The sequence below is a fragment of the Molothrus aeneus genome, chromosome 12 (genome assembly GCF_037042795.1).
Source record: "Molothrus aeneus isolate 106 chromosome 12, BPBGC_Maene_1.0, whole genome shotgun sequence".
Classification (NCBI taxonomy): Eukaryota; Metazoa; Chordata; class Aves; order Passeriformes; family Icteridae; genus Molothrus; species Molothrus aeneus.
In genome coordinates this window covers 21,318,600-21,337,228 of record NC_089657.1, presented here as the reverse complement: position 1 = coordinate 21,337,228, position 18,629 = coordinate 21,318,600, and the positions used below count along the sequence as shown (strand labels likewise).

The 18,629-nt window shown below is 43.0% G+C and overlaps 1 protein-coding gene across 3 annotated transcripts in view; it reads left to right on the top strand.

Moving 5' to 3' along the window:
* Window positions 1-1,547: 1,547 nt before the first annotated feature.
* The window catches only part of FGD3 (FYVE, RhoGEF and PH domain containing 3), a 92,454-nt gene continuing 75,372 nt past the window's right edge, over window positions 1,548-18,629 (top strand). For all 3 annotated transcript variants that reach the window (XR_010784365.1, XM_066557915.1, XM_066557917.1), the window contains exon 1: window positions 1,548-1,720. Coding sequence is in view for 2 of the 3 variants with exons in the window: in XM_066557915.1 (XP_066414012.1) it covers window positions 1,585-1,720 (136 nt within the window). In the remaining variant the exon portion in view is untranslated. The remainder of the gene's footprint in view (window positions 1,721-18,629) is intronic.

The following is an 18,629-nucleotide window of genomic DNA, read 5'->3' as shown; positions in this document are numbered from 1 at the left end:
CCACCTCACTGACCTAAAGGACAGGACTAATCTAAGAGAGCCATATCCATTTTTACAGTAATATATTTCTGAAATAATTCGTTGTGTATTAAATTTGGGTATGTATATTAATGCTTTAAGGTAGGATTTGGAAAATAACAGGTTGGATTTTTCAAAGTGACAAAAATCCAGATTGGTTCATCACTGATGAATCTGCTTTCTTACTCTGATTTATCTAGACCCTATTCATAGAGTTGATCTAGAACAGCTACTTTTGTTCTGGAATGATTAGTCCACGGAAATTATTTTTGGGAATGTCACTGCAAAACTGTGTTTCCATTCCACCACACTATTGAAGTGCTCGACAGTATATTTCCACACTAATGCCTGTATCAACATTGGCTATTTCAGGGGAAGGTAAAGAGCAATGACGAACTACTGGGTAATAAAAAATAGACTGAAGCCCAACACAGATAACTTTTCATTTTCTTGTTTTGCTATTTTTTTCCTGAAGGTAAATGCCTTTGTGAAGACCATTTTTCATGTCTTTTGTTTTCAGAGATAGACTGCTTGATAGGTACTTTTGTTTTTCTCTGTATTATTTACTCCTTCTGATGAGAAGCTGGGAAATCTCAGAAAGCTCTCCTTTAAATATGTGCCTCACCTGAAGAAGCAGGGGTATACCTCTGTGGAAGGAGCACTTCACCAGGGTGACAGGCTACAAAAGAGAGCATCGCCCTCCAACTCTGCTGCAATCCCTCCTACTTACAGCATCCTACTCCCTGTCCAGGCACAGAGTAGTGTGTCAGGTGGGCTTTCGGGTCTGACTATTTAAGAAGCTCTTGTTTTTTGGAGTGGTTCTAGGAGCTGGGAAGAGGCTGGCAGGGTTTTGTTCCCTCAGACAAAATTAGTATCTGAATTGCTCTCTGATGCGTACATGGAATAACAGGTCAGCCAGAGAAGCCATGAACAGCCCGGGGTCTCTCCTGGGCCTCGGCATGTGTCCCACAGCCGCCCCCAGCAGCTGCACCGAGAAGCTTTTGGCTCCAAGGGCAATAGCCGGTGTAGAGCCTGTAGACCTTAGGTTTCCCTTTCTAATCCTTGTGACGTGATTTTGAGCTTCGCCCTGGGTTAGTCCACTAAGGGGCCCATAAACACCCCTGTGGCATGCGAATGATGAGGAGCTTGAGGGCCTCTTGCTCCCTGCCGCTGCATCCCGGAGCCCACCGGTTCACTCAGGGGGGAGTGGGATGCCTCCGGTTAGCCCAGGACGGGTCTGGCTCAGGGGGAGCTCCTTGCAAGGGGCCACGCAAGCGGCAGGCGTTGCTTCCCCAGGGTCGGGCGGGAAGGGGGCAGGAAAGGGTGTTTTCCCCCCCTCCCCTTGGCCCCCGCTCCCGGCCCTAGGGAGGGGCCAGCCCCGGCGGGTGCGCCCTTTCCCCGCCGCTGCCCCCGGGCCGGGCGCAGCACCTGGTCCCCTGGCAGCCGGGGCGGCCCCTCCGGCGTGTCCCGTTGCCACTTGGGCCGGGCCGGGGCGGGGGCGCGGGGGCATCCCGCCTCCGCCGCCTTCAGGGGCGCCGCGTCCTGCTAGCGGCGCCTCATGGCGCGATGCAGCTGCAGTGGGAGGGAGAGGAAACCCACCCCCCTCGCCCGGCGGCCGCCTTTGTAACCGCCCGGCCCAGCTCAGCGCGCAGCGGCTCGGGGAGCGGCGGAGCGCGGCGGCGGGAGCAGATGGAGCCGGAGGGTAAGGCTACGCCCAGCTCCCCGCGCCCCGGCCGCGATTCCGAGGGAGCCTCGCGCTGGCCCGCCGTGTTCTCGGTGGAGGCTGCGGCGGCCGCGGGGAGCCGGGCCGGGAGCGAGGCGGCGCCGTGGTCTCGGCGGGCCGCGGGGTCTCTGCGGCGCGGGCGGGGAGGCTGGTTCCCGGGCCGGCCCGCTCCAGGTGTGGGGGCCCGCCGCCGCCGCCTCCGCCTCCTTCCCCTGCCCTCCCCTCGCCGGCTGGCGGGCGGGCGCGGTCCCGCCGGCTCTGCTGGCGCCAGGGCCCCGCTCCGCCCGCGCCCTCGGTGGGGAGCTTGGGGTCGGGCCGCTCCGCCGCGGGGAGGCCGGGGCCCAGCGGAACAGCTCGCACGGACTCGGGGGCGCCTTCAACTAACTTTCTTTCTTTAATTGATTTTTTCTTTTCGTTCCCTGCCCCCGCGAGCGGCTGGCGCGGTTCTGATGCAGACCCATCGCCCGGGGGGCCGGCCCGCCCTCCCCAGGCTGGACCCGCAGCGGCGCTCGCTGCGCTGCCCGCGGCCTCGCAAGCGCCAGCTGCGGGCTCACCCCGAGCTGCCCCCGCACACACGCCGCGGACCCCGCGTCCCTGTGCGGCTCACAATGGCCAGGGAATCCATGTTTGAGTAAATGCAGCACTGAGTTGTGTAAATATATTTTTAGTTCTCCTAAAACCACACAAAATCAGTTCTGTTAAACATTAATTTCATTAAGACTGCTATTAACTGTAGAGATTAAATTTATTTCCTGCCAATCCATATTTAGGCACTTATGAAATGCTGAGGTTTTTTTCCTTCTCTCCTTTTTAAATACCTTTTGGAACTGTTAGTACTCTAAACATAAACCATTTCCAGTTGCAAATTGGAAATTTCTGAACCATAATGATCTGTTATGTTTAGGTGGCTGTCTCTGTAAAACCAGGATTCTCGTGGAAAAAAACCAACCAACCAACCAAACAAAAAAACCCCAAAAAACAGAAACAAGGAAGGAAGGGGGCGAAAAGCCCAAAAAACCCTGAAGAGATTTATGTTTAGAAAACTGGCCACATTAATCGTAGCTGTTTTTTAAACCTCAGTACCTATGTCACATTTTCCATTCCAAATATTAAGAGTGGTGTAACTATGTTAAAGGGATATACTCTACTTTCCATTGCAAGCTTTAGGGAATTTTAACACAAAGGAAAACAGCTCTGCAACATAAAAGAATCTTGCAGTGCCTGATACATAGCAGCACCAAGGAATGGGAGAGACTATTGGCAATTGTTAATGACCAGAATTGGTTTTGTTGAGAAGCATGCGGAATGGAAAGGGATTATGTATGGTGACCAATACATTGATAAAAGGATTCTTGCATTCTTTAGAAGAAGTTTGTCTTTCATAGAAAGCTGTTTTTCACAATGCTAGGAGGATGTTTTAGAGTTCATACTCCATCTAGCAGAGCTGTGTTTATGATATCCCTTGGAATAATCAAGCTGGGTTGTTCCTGATTTAGCTCATTTGTGACCCAGTTTGTTATGTTGTAAGTGTTCTTACCTTAATAATGCTAAAGAAAAATTATAAAAATGAAATTGAGTTTGAAGGAACTCCTTTTAAAGAAATAAATTCTTATTTTTAAAAAGTGGAAGTTTTCTGTCCTGTTTTTACCTACGAAAGCTGGGTCAACCTAGGAAAGGTGATGGCGAGTTTCAGAGCTGCTGAAGTTCCCCACCTGCCCTGGATCCAGAGATATTCAGGCAATCTGACTTCTGGAACCTCCTGAACTTTGTGTACCAATCTTCAGTACATTAATTTTTAGAGGCTGGTCCTCCCACATGGGTTGGAGCCTGCTATGTGAAATGCCCATGCTAGCAGCCTCCTGCTCTGTTAGTGAAAGAGTCAGGGCTCTCATGTCAGTTGCTTGTAAATTGCAATACAAGCAGTATGTAATTGCAATGTCAGTTGCTTTTAGATTGGTGCAATATGTGTCCCTCTGTATGTGTGTGTTTGTGATTTCCTTGAGTGTGGTGCATCTTACTGAAGAGCATCAACCAGTGAGCTTTAGTCCTGTTTTCAGAGTCAGGGGACTCAGAGTGTGGTAATATAAGGGAAATATGTAGAGCTTGCTTGCTCTTATGGCTCTGATCTGATGTGCCCTGCTTGCATAGTCCTGGCTGGAATCGTTCTTGAATGGAGCTGGAATTGCTGTGGTTCAGTCATATTTGCCACAATTTCCTGCATTTAAATGTATGTCTAAAACTTTTGCTGAAAGTGGAGTCAGGACTTTCTCTTTCCAGAGGACCTTTGCCTCTTACCGAGTGTGCAGATCTAAGGCCTGGCAGGTATCTTCTACAGAAGCAGGAAGAAAGATGGAGTTGATACTAGGTTGCCCATTCCTTAAGGAAGTCCAGTGTAGCGTGCTAATGCTACAGAAATACTGACCGACACAATTCTTGTGGGTGTCTCCCCAGCTCCTAACAATGGCTGAGGTGATAATGTAGGACAAGGTTGGGACTGCAGAGTGTATTTGGTCTTGGAGTATCAGAGGTGCAAGAGAGAATATTACATTCAAAACAATAAAAGCAGTTGAATCATAGTGATGATGGTCCTCATGGCTTTTTGTGTGGGATGAGCTTCTGTAGCGTGATCCAGAATGAGGAAGACTGCCTTAGATCAGTGGTAGTGGAAGTGGGATGTTGAAACCTTGTGACACCAGGAGTGACAGACTTGAGAAGTCAAAATCCCAGGTGATGATTTTTTAGTTGTGCATTGTTTGCACTGCATTGTTTTCAAGGCAGTTTTTTTGTTGCATGGTTTTCCAATGGTTTTATACTCTGAGTTCCCTGATCAGGTTCAATGTGTTTGGTTTTGAGGAAGCTTTGTTCTCAAGCTGTGTAAGGTGCAGTGGTGTGGGCAGTGCTGCTCTCTGAAGTATGATCTAAAGTCCAACTGTTTCCTACATCTTTTCAATGAAAAATGTACACCTAATTTCTGCAGGAAGATTTGGGAACAGCTATGTCTTCCCACGTGTCAATAAGCTTAAAAACCACTGAATTTTCCTAACTGAAGCATGTCTGTTCCTGCTGACCAAGCTTAATAATTATGGATGCATGGGGTTTTTTTCCAGATTGTCTGGTTGTTTTTTTTTTTAGGGATCTTGATAAGATTATTGGAGATCAGCAATAGTCCTGTTTTGGTCAGTGAGTGTGACCAAGGGGTCTGTGTGAGAATTGAAAGGGCAGGGAGTATACATGCAGCAATGATGTGATTAATGCTTTAGTTAGTTCCTCTGACTGCGCACTGGTTTCTACCACATAGCACACAGAAACTATGAACTTCTGAAATGCTTTTGAGTAAGATTTTGTGTAAGATTAATTTTCTTCTTCAAGCTGTTTTGTTGAAATTTACATTTTAATTTTTAAATTTAAATTTTTCATTTACTGAAAACTCAATTTGAAACTAAAAGAGGTGACTGGTAAAACCTAAGTAATTATTATTTCTAGCTCCCTGGATACAGATATTGTGTTAGACATTTGAGCCATTGATTGCGTTTGAGTTGAGTGAACAGTGGTGGATAAAATCAGTAATAACTACTGTAATATCCATTTGTATTGGCAGCATCAGATTTGTGAAATTCGATGTTTCACTTGAGAGACAATGACTTGTGATTCTTACACAATGATGAATATTGATACTCTTTTGAAAATATGTCTCTTGTTTCAAATTCTCTGAACTAGCTGAAAGTTCCTTTTAAGTAAAAAAATAATGTGACTTCATATATTTCAGATGTGGGAACAGAGCATATGACATAACCTGAGCTAAGATGGACTTGGATATGAGCGAGAGAGAGGAGGAGGAGGAAAGTAGGAGGGAGTATCGTTGAAGTCCTTTCCATGATGTGACAGCTCTTGATCCATGCTGCATGCCTGTCACCAGCTCTCAGGGCTCTCATTTTTTTTGTTCTCTGCCAACCCCTTTGAACACCCTGCTGAGAGCTGAGCCTGGCACCCCTGAGCACAGGACCTCAGACCTCCATGGTGAAAATCCATGTGAAATTGAAAATAGATGTCTGCAGCTCACTGTTGCATTCTCTGGAGCATTTGGGAGGCAGTCAAGTCACAGCACAGAACTCTGGCTGGTTTGGAGGTTATGAGTGTTGAAATTTGAGATGCCTTTGTTGGTGGAACAATAGTGAGGTATACTGGAAAGTGCTTCCAGGAGAACTTTTTTCCCCTCCCTCTACTCTCCCTCCTCCCATTCACAGCCAGGTCCTAAAAGCAAGGATTGTTATAACTTGATTTGCATTTTACACTTTGCAGCATCTTAAAATTTAATGGGTCTTTGGGTTTTATTTCACAGTTTGTAGCTGTTCATTCTATCTGTGCTGCCTTGCAGTTAGGAGTTCCTGATATTACAATACTGAGTGTTTGCTTTACCTGGGTACCCAGCGAGTGCTGTGCCAGCCTGTGCAGAGAAAATGTGCTGGTACAGGGTGTCCCTGCTGGTGATGCTAGTTGGAGCGACAGCCTCATGCTCATCTCCACTCCCTTGGTGGTGCGGCTGTTATTTTTCTGTCAGTGGTCACCATGTCCTTCTATGAGAAATACCCAGGTCTGCAGTTGTGGTCTGGCTTCTTAGCATTAACTTGTTGAGTTTAAGTGGCATTATTTAAAACACATTGCTTGCCTCTGTGGTTCCTGACCACTAGCTCACAAAATGCTGTTCTCCCTGCCTTTTCTTCTGGTTTTACTGACTTCCATTGCTTTTTTTGTTGTTCTGTGAAAGAGTTTATTGGTATTACCTGCTTCCTTGTTTTCTGGGTTGCACTTTTCTTGCTATTTGTCTGGGGTTAATGTCTGTCCCCCGTTGTGTGGGACAGAAAGCCAATGATTCAACTGCTGTGAAAGGGCTAGGTGAAGAATTGAGGTGGAAGGCTGAGAAGTGGAGGTTGTTGACATAGCATAATCTCAATCGTGGCATACAAGACTCCCTGCAGGATCCTTAAGGGGCTCAGCAAAGTGAGTTCATCAACTCCTCATCTATAGTCCCTCCATTAAAAGAGGGATGAAATTCCTATTGTGAAGCCAGGCCGTTTGAATAACCTTTCAGATATGGGCACAATACTTTTGTCCCTCAGTCTTTCTCTTCTCCCTCTTAGTATAATTAATTTTGTGGTTATGGACTCTAAAAACCAACAGCTCTTCCACAGGTAACCATCAGCATAAAAAAGTTGCAGGAGTGCTAAAATGGGATTTTTCTCCTTTGTTGAGGAGCTTGGTAGTGCTTGAATGATGTAATGTATGTTAATCGTGGACCTAGTAAATCTGGCTTCACTGTCACACGGCATCCCCAAGTGGTGTTGTTGGTCTCTCTCTGTGCTCGTGTTGGGCACCAATAGCCTGAGAAGGGTGTTTTGTGTCTCAAAGAAATATGTCAAGTGTTACCAGCTTTGGTGTCTTAAATGCTGGTGACTTTATAGAGAGCTCACAGTTACTAGAGGCAACTAGTAAACTAGCAAAACCAGCAAACTGTTTCTAAATTTTAAAATTTCATAGGCCTCTAGAGTACATTTAAATGTGCTGGAAGTATTGATAGCTGTTCAGAGGGCACTCTTGAGGTTGGGTCAGAAGCAGTCATTGAGTAGTGAATAGAGTAATGTAGAATTAATGGTCTTCAAATCTGTTGATTATTTTTTTTTTCCCAGTCATAGTAAAAATGCATCTTTTGGGATGACAGAACCTTCAAGGTACTAGCAGGGACAGAGCAGACCACTGACCATTGCTGTGAGAGGTGAGGAGCTTTGAAACTTTTTAGGTCCTCGCACATTTCAGCATGGCCATGAGCAATTACTTTACTGTAATTGCATTTTAAAATCCTGAAATGTCCCCTTTGAAAGATTGCTCTAGTTCTTTATTTCTTCTTTATTCATCTAACTTGATGCTGCTTCACAGAAATTCTTTTGTTTAATGAATATTCAAGGAGAGAGCATTTTTATGCTGGACTATTGAATGAATCAACTGCACATGCAATTTCCCATTTTTCTCTCTTGAAGCATTTTGAGTAATCTCCACTGAAGTGTACAGAATCACTGCTAAAAGTGTAGTACCTTTACAGATAGATTCTGGTACTCAGCAAGCTGGTTAATTAATGTGAATGGCTAAAACACTAATACAGAGTACAAAGCTGACACTGGTTAGATGTCAGCCTGTTATTGGAAGCCCAGCCTCTATCCTTGGGATGGAGCATTTGGATATAGTGTGTGCAAACAGCATACACATCTCTACATGGCATCATGGCAATCTGGATGGAGATTTTTGGAGGATAGCAGTCTTCATATTAAAGAATCTAATTTCTAAAAGTCTGAAGAACCCAGTAGTTCCAGTATTTTTTTGAAAGACAGGGTGACATCTAAATATCACTTGGATGTCAGAGGTTTCTCCTCTTTATTTTATACTTCTGAAAAACAGGCAGGTGTCTGACTATAATGAAGGGATTTAACACTGGGGTCTAGTTTTCTTAAACTCTTGGCCTCTTTTTATTCTTTCTTTTTGGGCTTGCAGGCTCTGAGCAGAAATTCTCTCTTGATAATTTAACCCTGAGCAAATATTTACATTCATGAGATTCTTGCTACTTCAGTAATCATTTTGAACCGTGAGGTTGGGACAGGGTGAAAGTTAATGTACCAAACACTGGGGCAAGGAACTGTGAAAGGAAGACCAAAGAAGCCTCCAGACATGGGTTTACCATGTTTGATATGAATCACCTGCTAAGTGTAATTTGGTTATCACTTCCAGAACGAGATCTAGAGATACTGTGTTTTCTGCCACTGGCCCTATATGTCTGATGGGGCTTGTGATTTGAATTTCACCCACTGTTTTAAAAAGCTGAATAAAACTGTTTGTGTAAAAACGGAAGAGAATGAAGAAGTAGAATAGAAGACTGAGATAGAAAAGAAGGAAAAAGTGAGTACCATGCAAAAAAACCTCATAGGGGTGTAGGAAGAGATTTTGAAGAAAGAGGGTTTTAAAGTCAAAATTAGTAAGTAATCTGAATTTTGTGAAAAGGAAACCTGCACAAAACGCTCTGGGAGATTAACCTGTGGGCAGGTGAATTCCCTTACTGCAGAAGTGAGGGAGAAGTTCTCCAGGGTAGCACCAACAGAGAGCTGAATAAATGCAGTAAAGGAAGGAGTGATCTCTCTGCAGACCAGTGAATGAAAATACCACCAGATCTCAGCTTCCCATGGGTTTGTTTTTTTCCCCTGGATTTTGCTGTTTCAATCCAGCATCATGCCCTGTGCTGGCTGCAGTGTTTCTGGGAAAGACAGGGGATGAGAGTGTACTCAATTCTCACACCTTTTGGGGGAGAAATATGCAAGGTTTCTCATGGAGGTTCTTGGTGGAGGATGGAGCTTCCTCATACAAGCCCACCTTGGCCACACCTTTTGAGTTGTGCTTGGAGCTCCAGGGATTTGGTAGTGGTGTGGCCCTTGGGTCACACTGCAGCTCCATGCTGCTGCTGGTGAGCTGCCAGGAGAGCAGGATTGTGTGCACCTGCATGGGATAGCTGAACACATAACCCAGTGCAAGCTGGGCATTGTATTCCCTCTTAAATTGGATAGAAAAGGTGATTGTGCCCCCATAGGTAAAATTGTGTTGTTGGTTGACATGGTTGTACTGGAGCTGTGCTGAACCTACAAAAACTGACAGTGATTAAGGCCTAGCCCCCAGGCTGTAGTAGTGTATATCTTGAAACTCTTAGGGGTTTGTATTAAAGTAACATATATGGTTTTTCTATTTAATTTTTTTCCCCTTTTTTCCTTGTTTGTTGAATATCTGCAAAGCCCTTCACTGGGGGTAGATGAATATTGCCTGGAGGAAACTTCCGCCATTCCGATTTCCTGTTGGAGCCAGGTGTGCCACCTCTGTGAATCGCTCTCACTGGCTGTCAGAGTCATCCATTCAGAGTGAAGTTTCCCACGGAGTAACAAAGGGTGCTGCCTGCTGTACTCTCCTGGATCTGTTTTACTAATTGCTATTGAAATTCTTACAGCCTGTTTCTTGACTGTAAAATTTCCGGGGCCAAATATCGGCACTGTGGGGAGAAGTCCCCTTCTAATTGTTGCATGGTTGAGAAATGCATTTCTTAACATTTTTTTCATCTTATGCAAATAGATGCCTTGCTTTGCCATTTCTAATTTACTGTTGGAAGTGCAAGTGTTCCCAGCTAGGGGAGAGTAAGATTTCCTCAAAATAGTAAAATAAAAATAGTAATTTAAGAAAGTCCTGTCTTATCCATGCCGTGTGGAGTTGTTGGAACTGGGTCTTTGATCGGCGTTATGGCTGCTTGATCTTGATGGCTGTGCAGTCAAAAAAGTTGCCTCACTTGGAATGCAGAACAGATGCCTTTCTTATTCACTTGAAAGGATAGTCTGGTGTTTTATTGGTATTTTCCAGACCATGCAAGTCCCAAAAGTTATTTTTAAAACTGCTAATCCTCTTAGGACAAAGAAACTGCCGAAGCAAATGTTGAGTATAGGAGAGCTGCTGTGTTACTTGTCCTTCTACTTTGGGGTTCTGGCCACAGACTGAAAACCTTTGTAGCAAATGGTTATGGAATAACTGGCAGCAAGAGGTGGTTTTATTATTTCTTTTCTTCCCCTTACTCTCAATTGTTTAAAAATTCCATTGTGTCTTAAAGCTGGAGGGTTCATTGACTCACAGAATTCACGGCCTCCACAGAAATTGACATTTTCTTATGGCTGCTAAAGAAGCTCTAGTTGTTCAGAAGCTGTATACAGAGTTGTGCCAAGTTGTTTTACTTGCATGTTTGAAGTGTTAAAATGTTGTATCATGACAATATATTGGGAGGGTGGGGTGGATGTTCCAACCCACTCCTCTGTGCAAAGTGTTGAGTTTTGTATTTGAGCTGATTCATTCAAAGCTGTAAGGAACCCGCAGGTGAGTTGCCTCCAACTGCACAGTGTGCACGGTTTTATTGCTCCCTTTTCTCTACTCCCTCTTTGTTGGATTTTCATGGAGAATTGAGCAGGATCTTGCTGAATGATTTTTGATGACAGCAGAGCCTCTATGGGGTGGTGGCTTCCTCTCTCTTCCATGGAGGGTCAGAAACCCAGGAGTCATAGGTGGTGCCTGTAATCTGGGAGAGCCTTGGTGAAATGCTCTTAAAAATCTTAAACTGCGAGAACACAGGTTTTAAATGTGGCTGTTGGATTCCCCTACGTCTGCTTTTGCACCTATATTGCTTGGGTCTGCCAATCGCAAAGGTCTTGGCTGCTAAGACTATATTCCAAATTTGCCAAACACATTAGATTTTTCTGTCTCCTGTTTCCTGATCTGTTCCATTAGTTTTATAGGATGAACATCAAACTCCTGTTGAGTCCTGGTCATCTGTTTGTCCCACTTCACAGTGCCTGAGGAATCCTTGAGTACTACTGATGTGGCTTAGGATCAACCTAACACTTTTTTTTTTTCCTCATTTCCAGCTGTTCTTGGTCTCTTCCCTCTGACATACTCAGTTCTGAGTGACACAGTTCTATGGAAGCTCCAGGATATTCCTGATGACATCTTTTCTAAAATTTTTCTGCTGTTGCATCTGCTTGGCTGACTAATAAAAATTAATAAACCCCAAGTTACTGCAGTTTGAGCTGAATTTAGCCTTGATCTTCAGATCCTTCTGGAGACCAGATTGCAAAAATGCACATTTTTGTGCATTACTTTTGGCCCTCTAAAACTTTTAGTTTTATATCCAAAACTTATTGAGGTTTAGATAGGTTGTGTTTGTGGAGTTATGATAACTCTATGCTGCTGTTCCCCTGATTTTTAATTTTATTTCATGTAATTCCCACCTCCCACTGAATTTATGTTCCTCTATCTTGTGATGGAAGAAGTGATTTTGCATATTAAATGAGGCTTTTGAGCATGTAATCTCTTGGTGTAGCTTGAAGAATTCTGGGTGTGGTGATATGATAAATAACAAAATCCATTGTCATTGTCATTCCTTAGTGCCATGCATCCCACAGGGAATCCCTTCAGGCACCTACTGAGGAGGTGCTTGGCGCTAAAAGCTGATTTTTTATTTCACCAGATAGTGAGGAAAAGAAGATGAGACTTAATCTAATATCCATTTGATTGGTAAATCGATATATTGATCTATCTTTTGAAATGCATTAAAGATGTTTAAATGACATATGCCTTAGTTTCTAAAAATACTGCAGAGTCATCATTTGCAGTAAAGGCCTTAAAATACTTTTTTATGAAATAAAATTATTTTTTCTTTTAAAAATGTTAGTAAGAATTTTCAAGGGGAGCACATTTATAGAAGGGGGAGTAGTTAGAATGTGATTCTCTAACTTCCATTTTGGTTTTGTTTGTTTTTTTAAGACTTGAAAATCAGATGGTGGTTTAAGGATTTTTTAAGTTGATGCTGGGGATTGCAGTGGTGTGCCCTTGCTGAGAAGGCTTGTGGCAGACCTTCAAATCCAAATCCTTATATTTCAGTCTGGTGTAGTGAAGATTACTGTAATTTATTTCACTTAGAAGCAGAGTAGGCTTTTCAGCAACTTTGGTGTTAAAAGACACAACCCAAAGAAATTTTACAGCTTTCCCCCTGACGATTCTGCTGCCAGATAGATTTATTGGAGGGCGGTCACACTTCCGGGGATTAACACAGGCTGGAGCAAGATAAAGCCTTCTCTGAACAGAGTAGCCAGAGCTTTGCCTGGGTATTGCTTCTTCGATGTCTTCTAATGTCAGTGGGTAACCAGTACAGGACTAGAGCTGATAAGCCAGATTGCATGCCCAGATTGCATCCCCAGAGAAGGAGAATCTGTTGGAAAAAATGCTTATCCAAAAGGGAGCCTGAGCTGGAAATATGGTGGTAATGTTCAACTTACTGATGGATTTATAATCAGAGTTCTGCTTAAAATGATGCGTCTTAATTATATATATTTTTAGGTCGTGTTACGGCTGGGTAATAGACTTGTATAAATGTGTCTACTGAATAAATGTGTAATTTATGTCCAGAATAAAAGAAATGTAATTAACAAGATTTTTCTTCATAAGGACCACATTTATCAAATATGTTTGTCTTTTCCATGTTAGCAACCTGGTCTAGTGGAAAGCATCCCTGCCCATAGCCAGGGGATTGGAATGTGGTGGTTTTTAAGGTCCCTTCCAATGCAAACCATATGTAATTCTGTAATATGAATATGCAGAAACTGGATGTAGATTGTTATACTTCCTTGTTTTGGCTTTGACTTGTATTTGGTTTGGTTTTCAGTGATGAAAATGTGTTGCTGCATCTTTAGCTGACTCTTCAGCTGACTCTGAATTTGTCCCCATGCCCTGCACTCAGCTGGCCTATTCAAGATGTGGTGTAGAGTCTTCATTTCCACTTGCTGATATTGATTAAACTGTAGTGCCCAAATTTTTTTTCCTCTTCCTTTTAGAATATACTAAATGCATTTTTAAAGAGCTGGATGTCACAGTTGCAAGATTTGAACTAGTTTGTTCAAAAACTAGAAGTCTGTATTTTTTCTACATTGTTATTTTTAGGTTTATTTAATGACAGTCATGGTAGAGGCTGATTTATGCAGGATTTGAAGTGTAGCTCAGCTGTGGATTTCTACAGCAGTTTATAGAAAGCATAGAAATGTTTGTAGAGGCTAGATAGTGACAGTGTTTGGTTCTGTTGTTTGGCTGAAATATGTAGCATACTCATTAAAGATATTGACATCTCTGGTCTCTTGGAGTTATCCTAGATAGGTCAGTGTTGCCACTCTCTGTCAATCCTACACATTATATCTGTTCTGATTTTCTGGTTTTGTTGATTACTGATACTAAATCTAATGTGTTTTTTGGCTAGGGTTTTGTCTTGTAGGGTTGGGATTTTTTTTTTAACTAATTGCTTTTTGAGGGAAATCAGGAGTATGGCTTCCTTCTTTCTAGTTTTTTTTTTTCAGTGCTGGCAATTGTCTCCTGAATGTTAGATCTGAGCTGACAGATCCACACCCCATCATGCAGACCTGCTTCTGAATACATTCCCAGCACACTAACTATTCCCGAAAGTTAATGCAAACACCTCCAGTTTCTTCTTCCCTCAGCTTCTGTCATACTGACCATGTAAAAAAAAGCTATTTGTGTCTAGATTTGATTTGTTTCCCTGTGCTAGTCTCCAAATTTAGAGCACTCATTAAGCTCTCTTCTGCTAAAACAACTTGCAGGTAGTCAGCTCCTTCCTTTTTGGGGCTGTCCATGTAAACTCAGCTGGGGTCTAGCCATCATGGCTAAGGGTCTTCTACCTGGGAAGATAGAGAAATCTTTGTTACAAGTACTGTTTTGGGGGTGTTTTTCTTTTTTTGTTGGGGGATTTGTGGGGTTTTTTTGTGGGAGGAGGATGTTGTGGTTGGTTTTGTTTGATTTTGTTTGGGCTTTTTCTTTTGTTTGTTTGGTTTGGTTTGGTTATTTTGTTTGTTTGGGATTTTTTGAGTGTGTTTGGTTTTTAAGAAGACCTTCAAAAATAACATTATGTGTTGTATACATGCTGGAATAGCTTCATCCCAGTGAAGGCGAACAGCAGATCCTTAGCAGTATAGCGCAGTATAGTAAGCTCAGCTTTAGTTTCCATTATATGTTATTTGATCCCTGGATGGATTTTCCACTAGAAAAGAAGCATTATCTTCTGAGTTCAGGTAGGCTAGCCCACTATTAAAAGTTGGCTTGCAGTGTTTGTAAATGTGGGCACACCATAGTTTTATATCATGTAGCCAGGATTATTATAAACAGTGACATGTTTTCCGCTCTTTGTCGGCATGCCTGGTTTCATGGTGTCATGGTTTGGGAATGTTCTCCCCAGCTAAGTGTTCCCACCAAGACTCTCCAAGCCATGCTCCACTTGCTCTCTCTCCCTTGTGGCAGCGGGATAGGAGAATTGGAGAGATAAAGATCAGATAAAAGATCAGATAAAGAGCAGATAAAGATCATGACTTGAGAGAAGACCAATTTACTGAAAACATAGAAAATTAACAATAAAGGCAACAATCGTAATACAGAATGAACAGGAAAGAGGCCAACAATTCATGTGCTCATCACCATGCAGGACCCTTGACAATACCTGACCACACCATGCTGTGCCACCTGGAAGGGACTCCTTCCCCCATCCTGGAAAATGATGTGAAGTAGTACAGCATAACCTCTGGGCTCTGCAGTAAAAATTAACCCTGTCTTGGCTGGAACCCAGGACAAGTGTTCTTTTTGGGATGACACTTCAGAAACAAGCACTGACACTTGAGGTTTTAGTACTGTAGTCAGCTTGCAATACTAAGCAGACCCAGTACAGCAGAGGAAAAATGTGTATCTTGTTAGGGAAAAAAAATATTCTGAGTTCATGGAGGTTCAGTATATTCCCTTGCAGATTCAGCTTTGTAAGAAAATGGATATTTATTTTCTCCAGATTTAGGTCCCAAGCATGCTCAGAGATCGGAACCAAATGTAGAGTTCCCTACAAGTCATGTTATGAGTGTTTTCCATATTCAAATGTTGGGTAATCTCCTTAGATTATCTTTAAAAGTGTTGGAAGATACAGATTGTAAAGTAATCTTAGTTTAAGATCTGGGGTGCTTAGCAATTGAGGATTGTCTTCAACATGTCAATATCATTAGGTAAAAGCCTAGGCTATTCTAAATAGTTCTTCTATTATCTTTTCCACTCTGTATTTGCAGGCTTGATAGAAATTTTATTGTTTATGTGGCATGAAAGACTTTGGTCCATAAGAGCAGGAAATGACAGGAAAAAAAAAATCTTTACTGCCTGTTACACCACTCTGTTCCAATGGGAAAATAAAAGTAGGAACAAAGTTCCCCCCCCCCCTTCATTTTCCTCTTTGTCGGAGGGGTGTGTTTGTTACAGTAGAAATTGATTGAAGAAGTTATTTTTGTGCTTCAGCTTGTGAAGCACATGGGTCCATCTGGAAACACTAGATTTCTTTCAGTTTGGGAGATTAGGAAAAAATTGCAGCAGTCACAGAAAGGTATCTGTCATTTTTGAGGTAAACAAAGGATATTTAGTGATCAGTGGCTGAGATAGTTACTTGAAGGCAAGGGAAAAATGTGATGCTGAAAAGTGGGAGAATTTGAGTTCTGCCAAACAAAAGAGCTTTGTAATGGTCTTATTCATTGGTGAGTAATCTAAACTGTTGTCTCTGCAGAGTTCTGGGGGTCCTGCAGTCACAGTGGTAACAGAGGTTGTCTTATAATGGCCGATCAGGTCTGAGAGAAGAAAATAATTTTCTGCATTTCAGAGCTGTTCACCAGTCAGTGCTCTGCTGGTGTTACTGGAAACTCCTAATTGCTAATATTGTCAGGAATGCTCCTCTGCCCCCCTCCCCCATTACAAACTTGAGTTACTACTGTACTGGCAGCCAGCAGTCTTGGCACCAGCACCAAAGGCAAAACTAGAAAGATGAGCGTTTAATGAATCTGTAAGATGTATGTCAGGAAAAGATTCCTTTAGCTAGAAGCTGGTGTCATGGTGGCTTTACATCTTTTTTGTATTGGATAAAGTGGCATTTGATGGAGTCATCAGAAGACCACAGATCTCCTTCACTGGAAAAAGTGGGTGTTGTAGGAAACTCAAGATATGGCCCTGCTAATTCTTGTAAGTCTCTTGGCTTCTTTCCATGCATCTAAACACAGGGTTTGCAATCCCTAATTGTGCATGAAGACTTCTCACTGAAGTGGCTTTACTCGGCACTGTGGTAAGACATTCTGATGCCTTGAGCTGTAACACAGCTTAATTTTGGCACCATTGCTGCCGTGCAGTTTGTGGAGGAGGGCTCCTCTTATTCCTCTTATTATATATAGAGAGTGTTTTATTCTGCTAGGACTAATAGCAAGATCATATTTACCTAGGAGCACCAGGAGTAAATGCATGGTATTGCAGTAAACTGATTAAAAAAAAAAAACAAACCAAACCAACGAACAATTTTATTAACCTCTTTAGCTACCTAGAGTATTTTTAGATTTCACCTAAAACAACTAGGCATGGAACTAGGAGATTACTGAGAGGTAAGGTGCTGCTCTAGTGTTCTAGCTTTCTCTGCAGTTAGGCAGACCATGTTTTGCACTTGGTTGCTTGAGGGTTTCTAATCAGGAGAATCAGAAGCTTGTCCTGTTTCAAGTACTGACTAACACTGTATAATTGAAAAACTGACTTTTAGGTGTTAGTATACAGTGCTTACACTTTGAATCAGCTACTTCTGCATTGAGCTTTGAGGTAATGCTTTTTGGTCTTTGTGGGCTCAGTTGGACCTCTGACAGCAGTTGAGAAAGTCAAGAAGAGGCTGTGTTTCCTCTGACCTCCTGAAGCTTTTTTTCTCTTCCATAATTCATCTTGGTCAGTTGAGGACTTTATTTGGAGTCTGTAAAAAACAGGATTAGGTTATTTGAGCTGTCTAGAAAACCCTGTTGGACTTGGATCAGCTTTAAGGCTACCCAAAAGACTGGGCTGGATATCTAGGCTAGTGTGTTGCTAGCAAGACACCTCTTGGCATGAAGAACTAGTGGTGTTTTGGAAAATCTTTAAGTTTCAGCTTGATCCAGAGTGCACAGATACACACAGTCTCCCTTGCAGCTGGATGGATTCTCTCCATCCGTAGCATTGGTATTTATTAGTGGCAACTGTGACTTGGAATGCAGAGACTAACAGTCTCTACAAACCTTTTCTTAGTGAATGCTTCCTGTTAGAAATTCCTGATAAGAATTCTGCTCTCACTTGCTCTGGATAGACTGGACTTGGTGGTTGCCTTCTCTCTTGTCTCAGTTTTGGGGGAAGACTGGATTTGGCTTGTAAGGGAGGAGTATAAACAATTCTTGGAGTATTTCTGTTTCTGACTGAGGTGTGGGAAGCAGTTATAGTGGACATTGTTCCGTTTGGGATGTATTCTTAGTTTTTGTTATTTAGTGGTAGATTTTGCTTAGGTAAGATGTTTACTTAAAAATATCAAAGAAAGAAGAATAGCTTGTATTTCCTATGTCTGCATTAGCCTGTGGAACTGGATCTGTGGAAGGAAGGTGGTGCTGAGGTTCACCATCTGCCCTGGGTGTGAGTGTGAAGGGCTTTGAGATCAGCTCACGGTAGACCCTGAAAGACCACGTGCCTGTCAGCTGCTGTTGTGTGCTTGACACACTCACTCAATGCCTGTCCTCTTGAGAGAGAGCAGGTCATATGCTCCCAGGCTGTGCTTGGCTACAAACCAAAACACAGGAATATGAAGTGAGGTGGGAGATAGCTTCAAAGGACCCCTCTGGCTAGCACTAAAATGGGGATAGTGACATCTCACTTGTCATCCCCTGGAAAACCCGCACCGTGAATTTTGACAGCCAGCTTGGTGGGACTATGACTCAAGGCTCGAATTGAGCCTTGGCCACTCTTCTCTTTGATCCCACACAGGAAAGAAGTGTCAGAGAGCAGATTAATTCTGTGTCTGTAAGGTGTTCTTTGCTCATCAAATTGACTTTGGATAATGATGAAATTGATGTTTGCAAATGTCTGACTGCATAACACAGAACAACCCAGTCTAACACAGAACTCAGCCACTAGACCCAAAAAGTAAAGTAGGAGAACCTCAATCCATTGCACTCCTTCTGGTTTGATGGTAGTGACAGCTAAAGATACCCAGAGCCTGGAGATGGTAACAGGTCAGCAGGAGAGCACCTGAAGAACAGTGCAAAGCAATTCCACTCCAGCCAGTAGATTGGCTTCACTAGGACCCAGCTTAAATTCCCCTATGCACATTAATACAGCATGGGAAATGAACAAGAGGAATTAAAAGCATACAGTCCCGTGATTGTAGCAGCTAGGGCTGGAGCTGTACTGAGAGAGCTGGGGG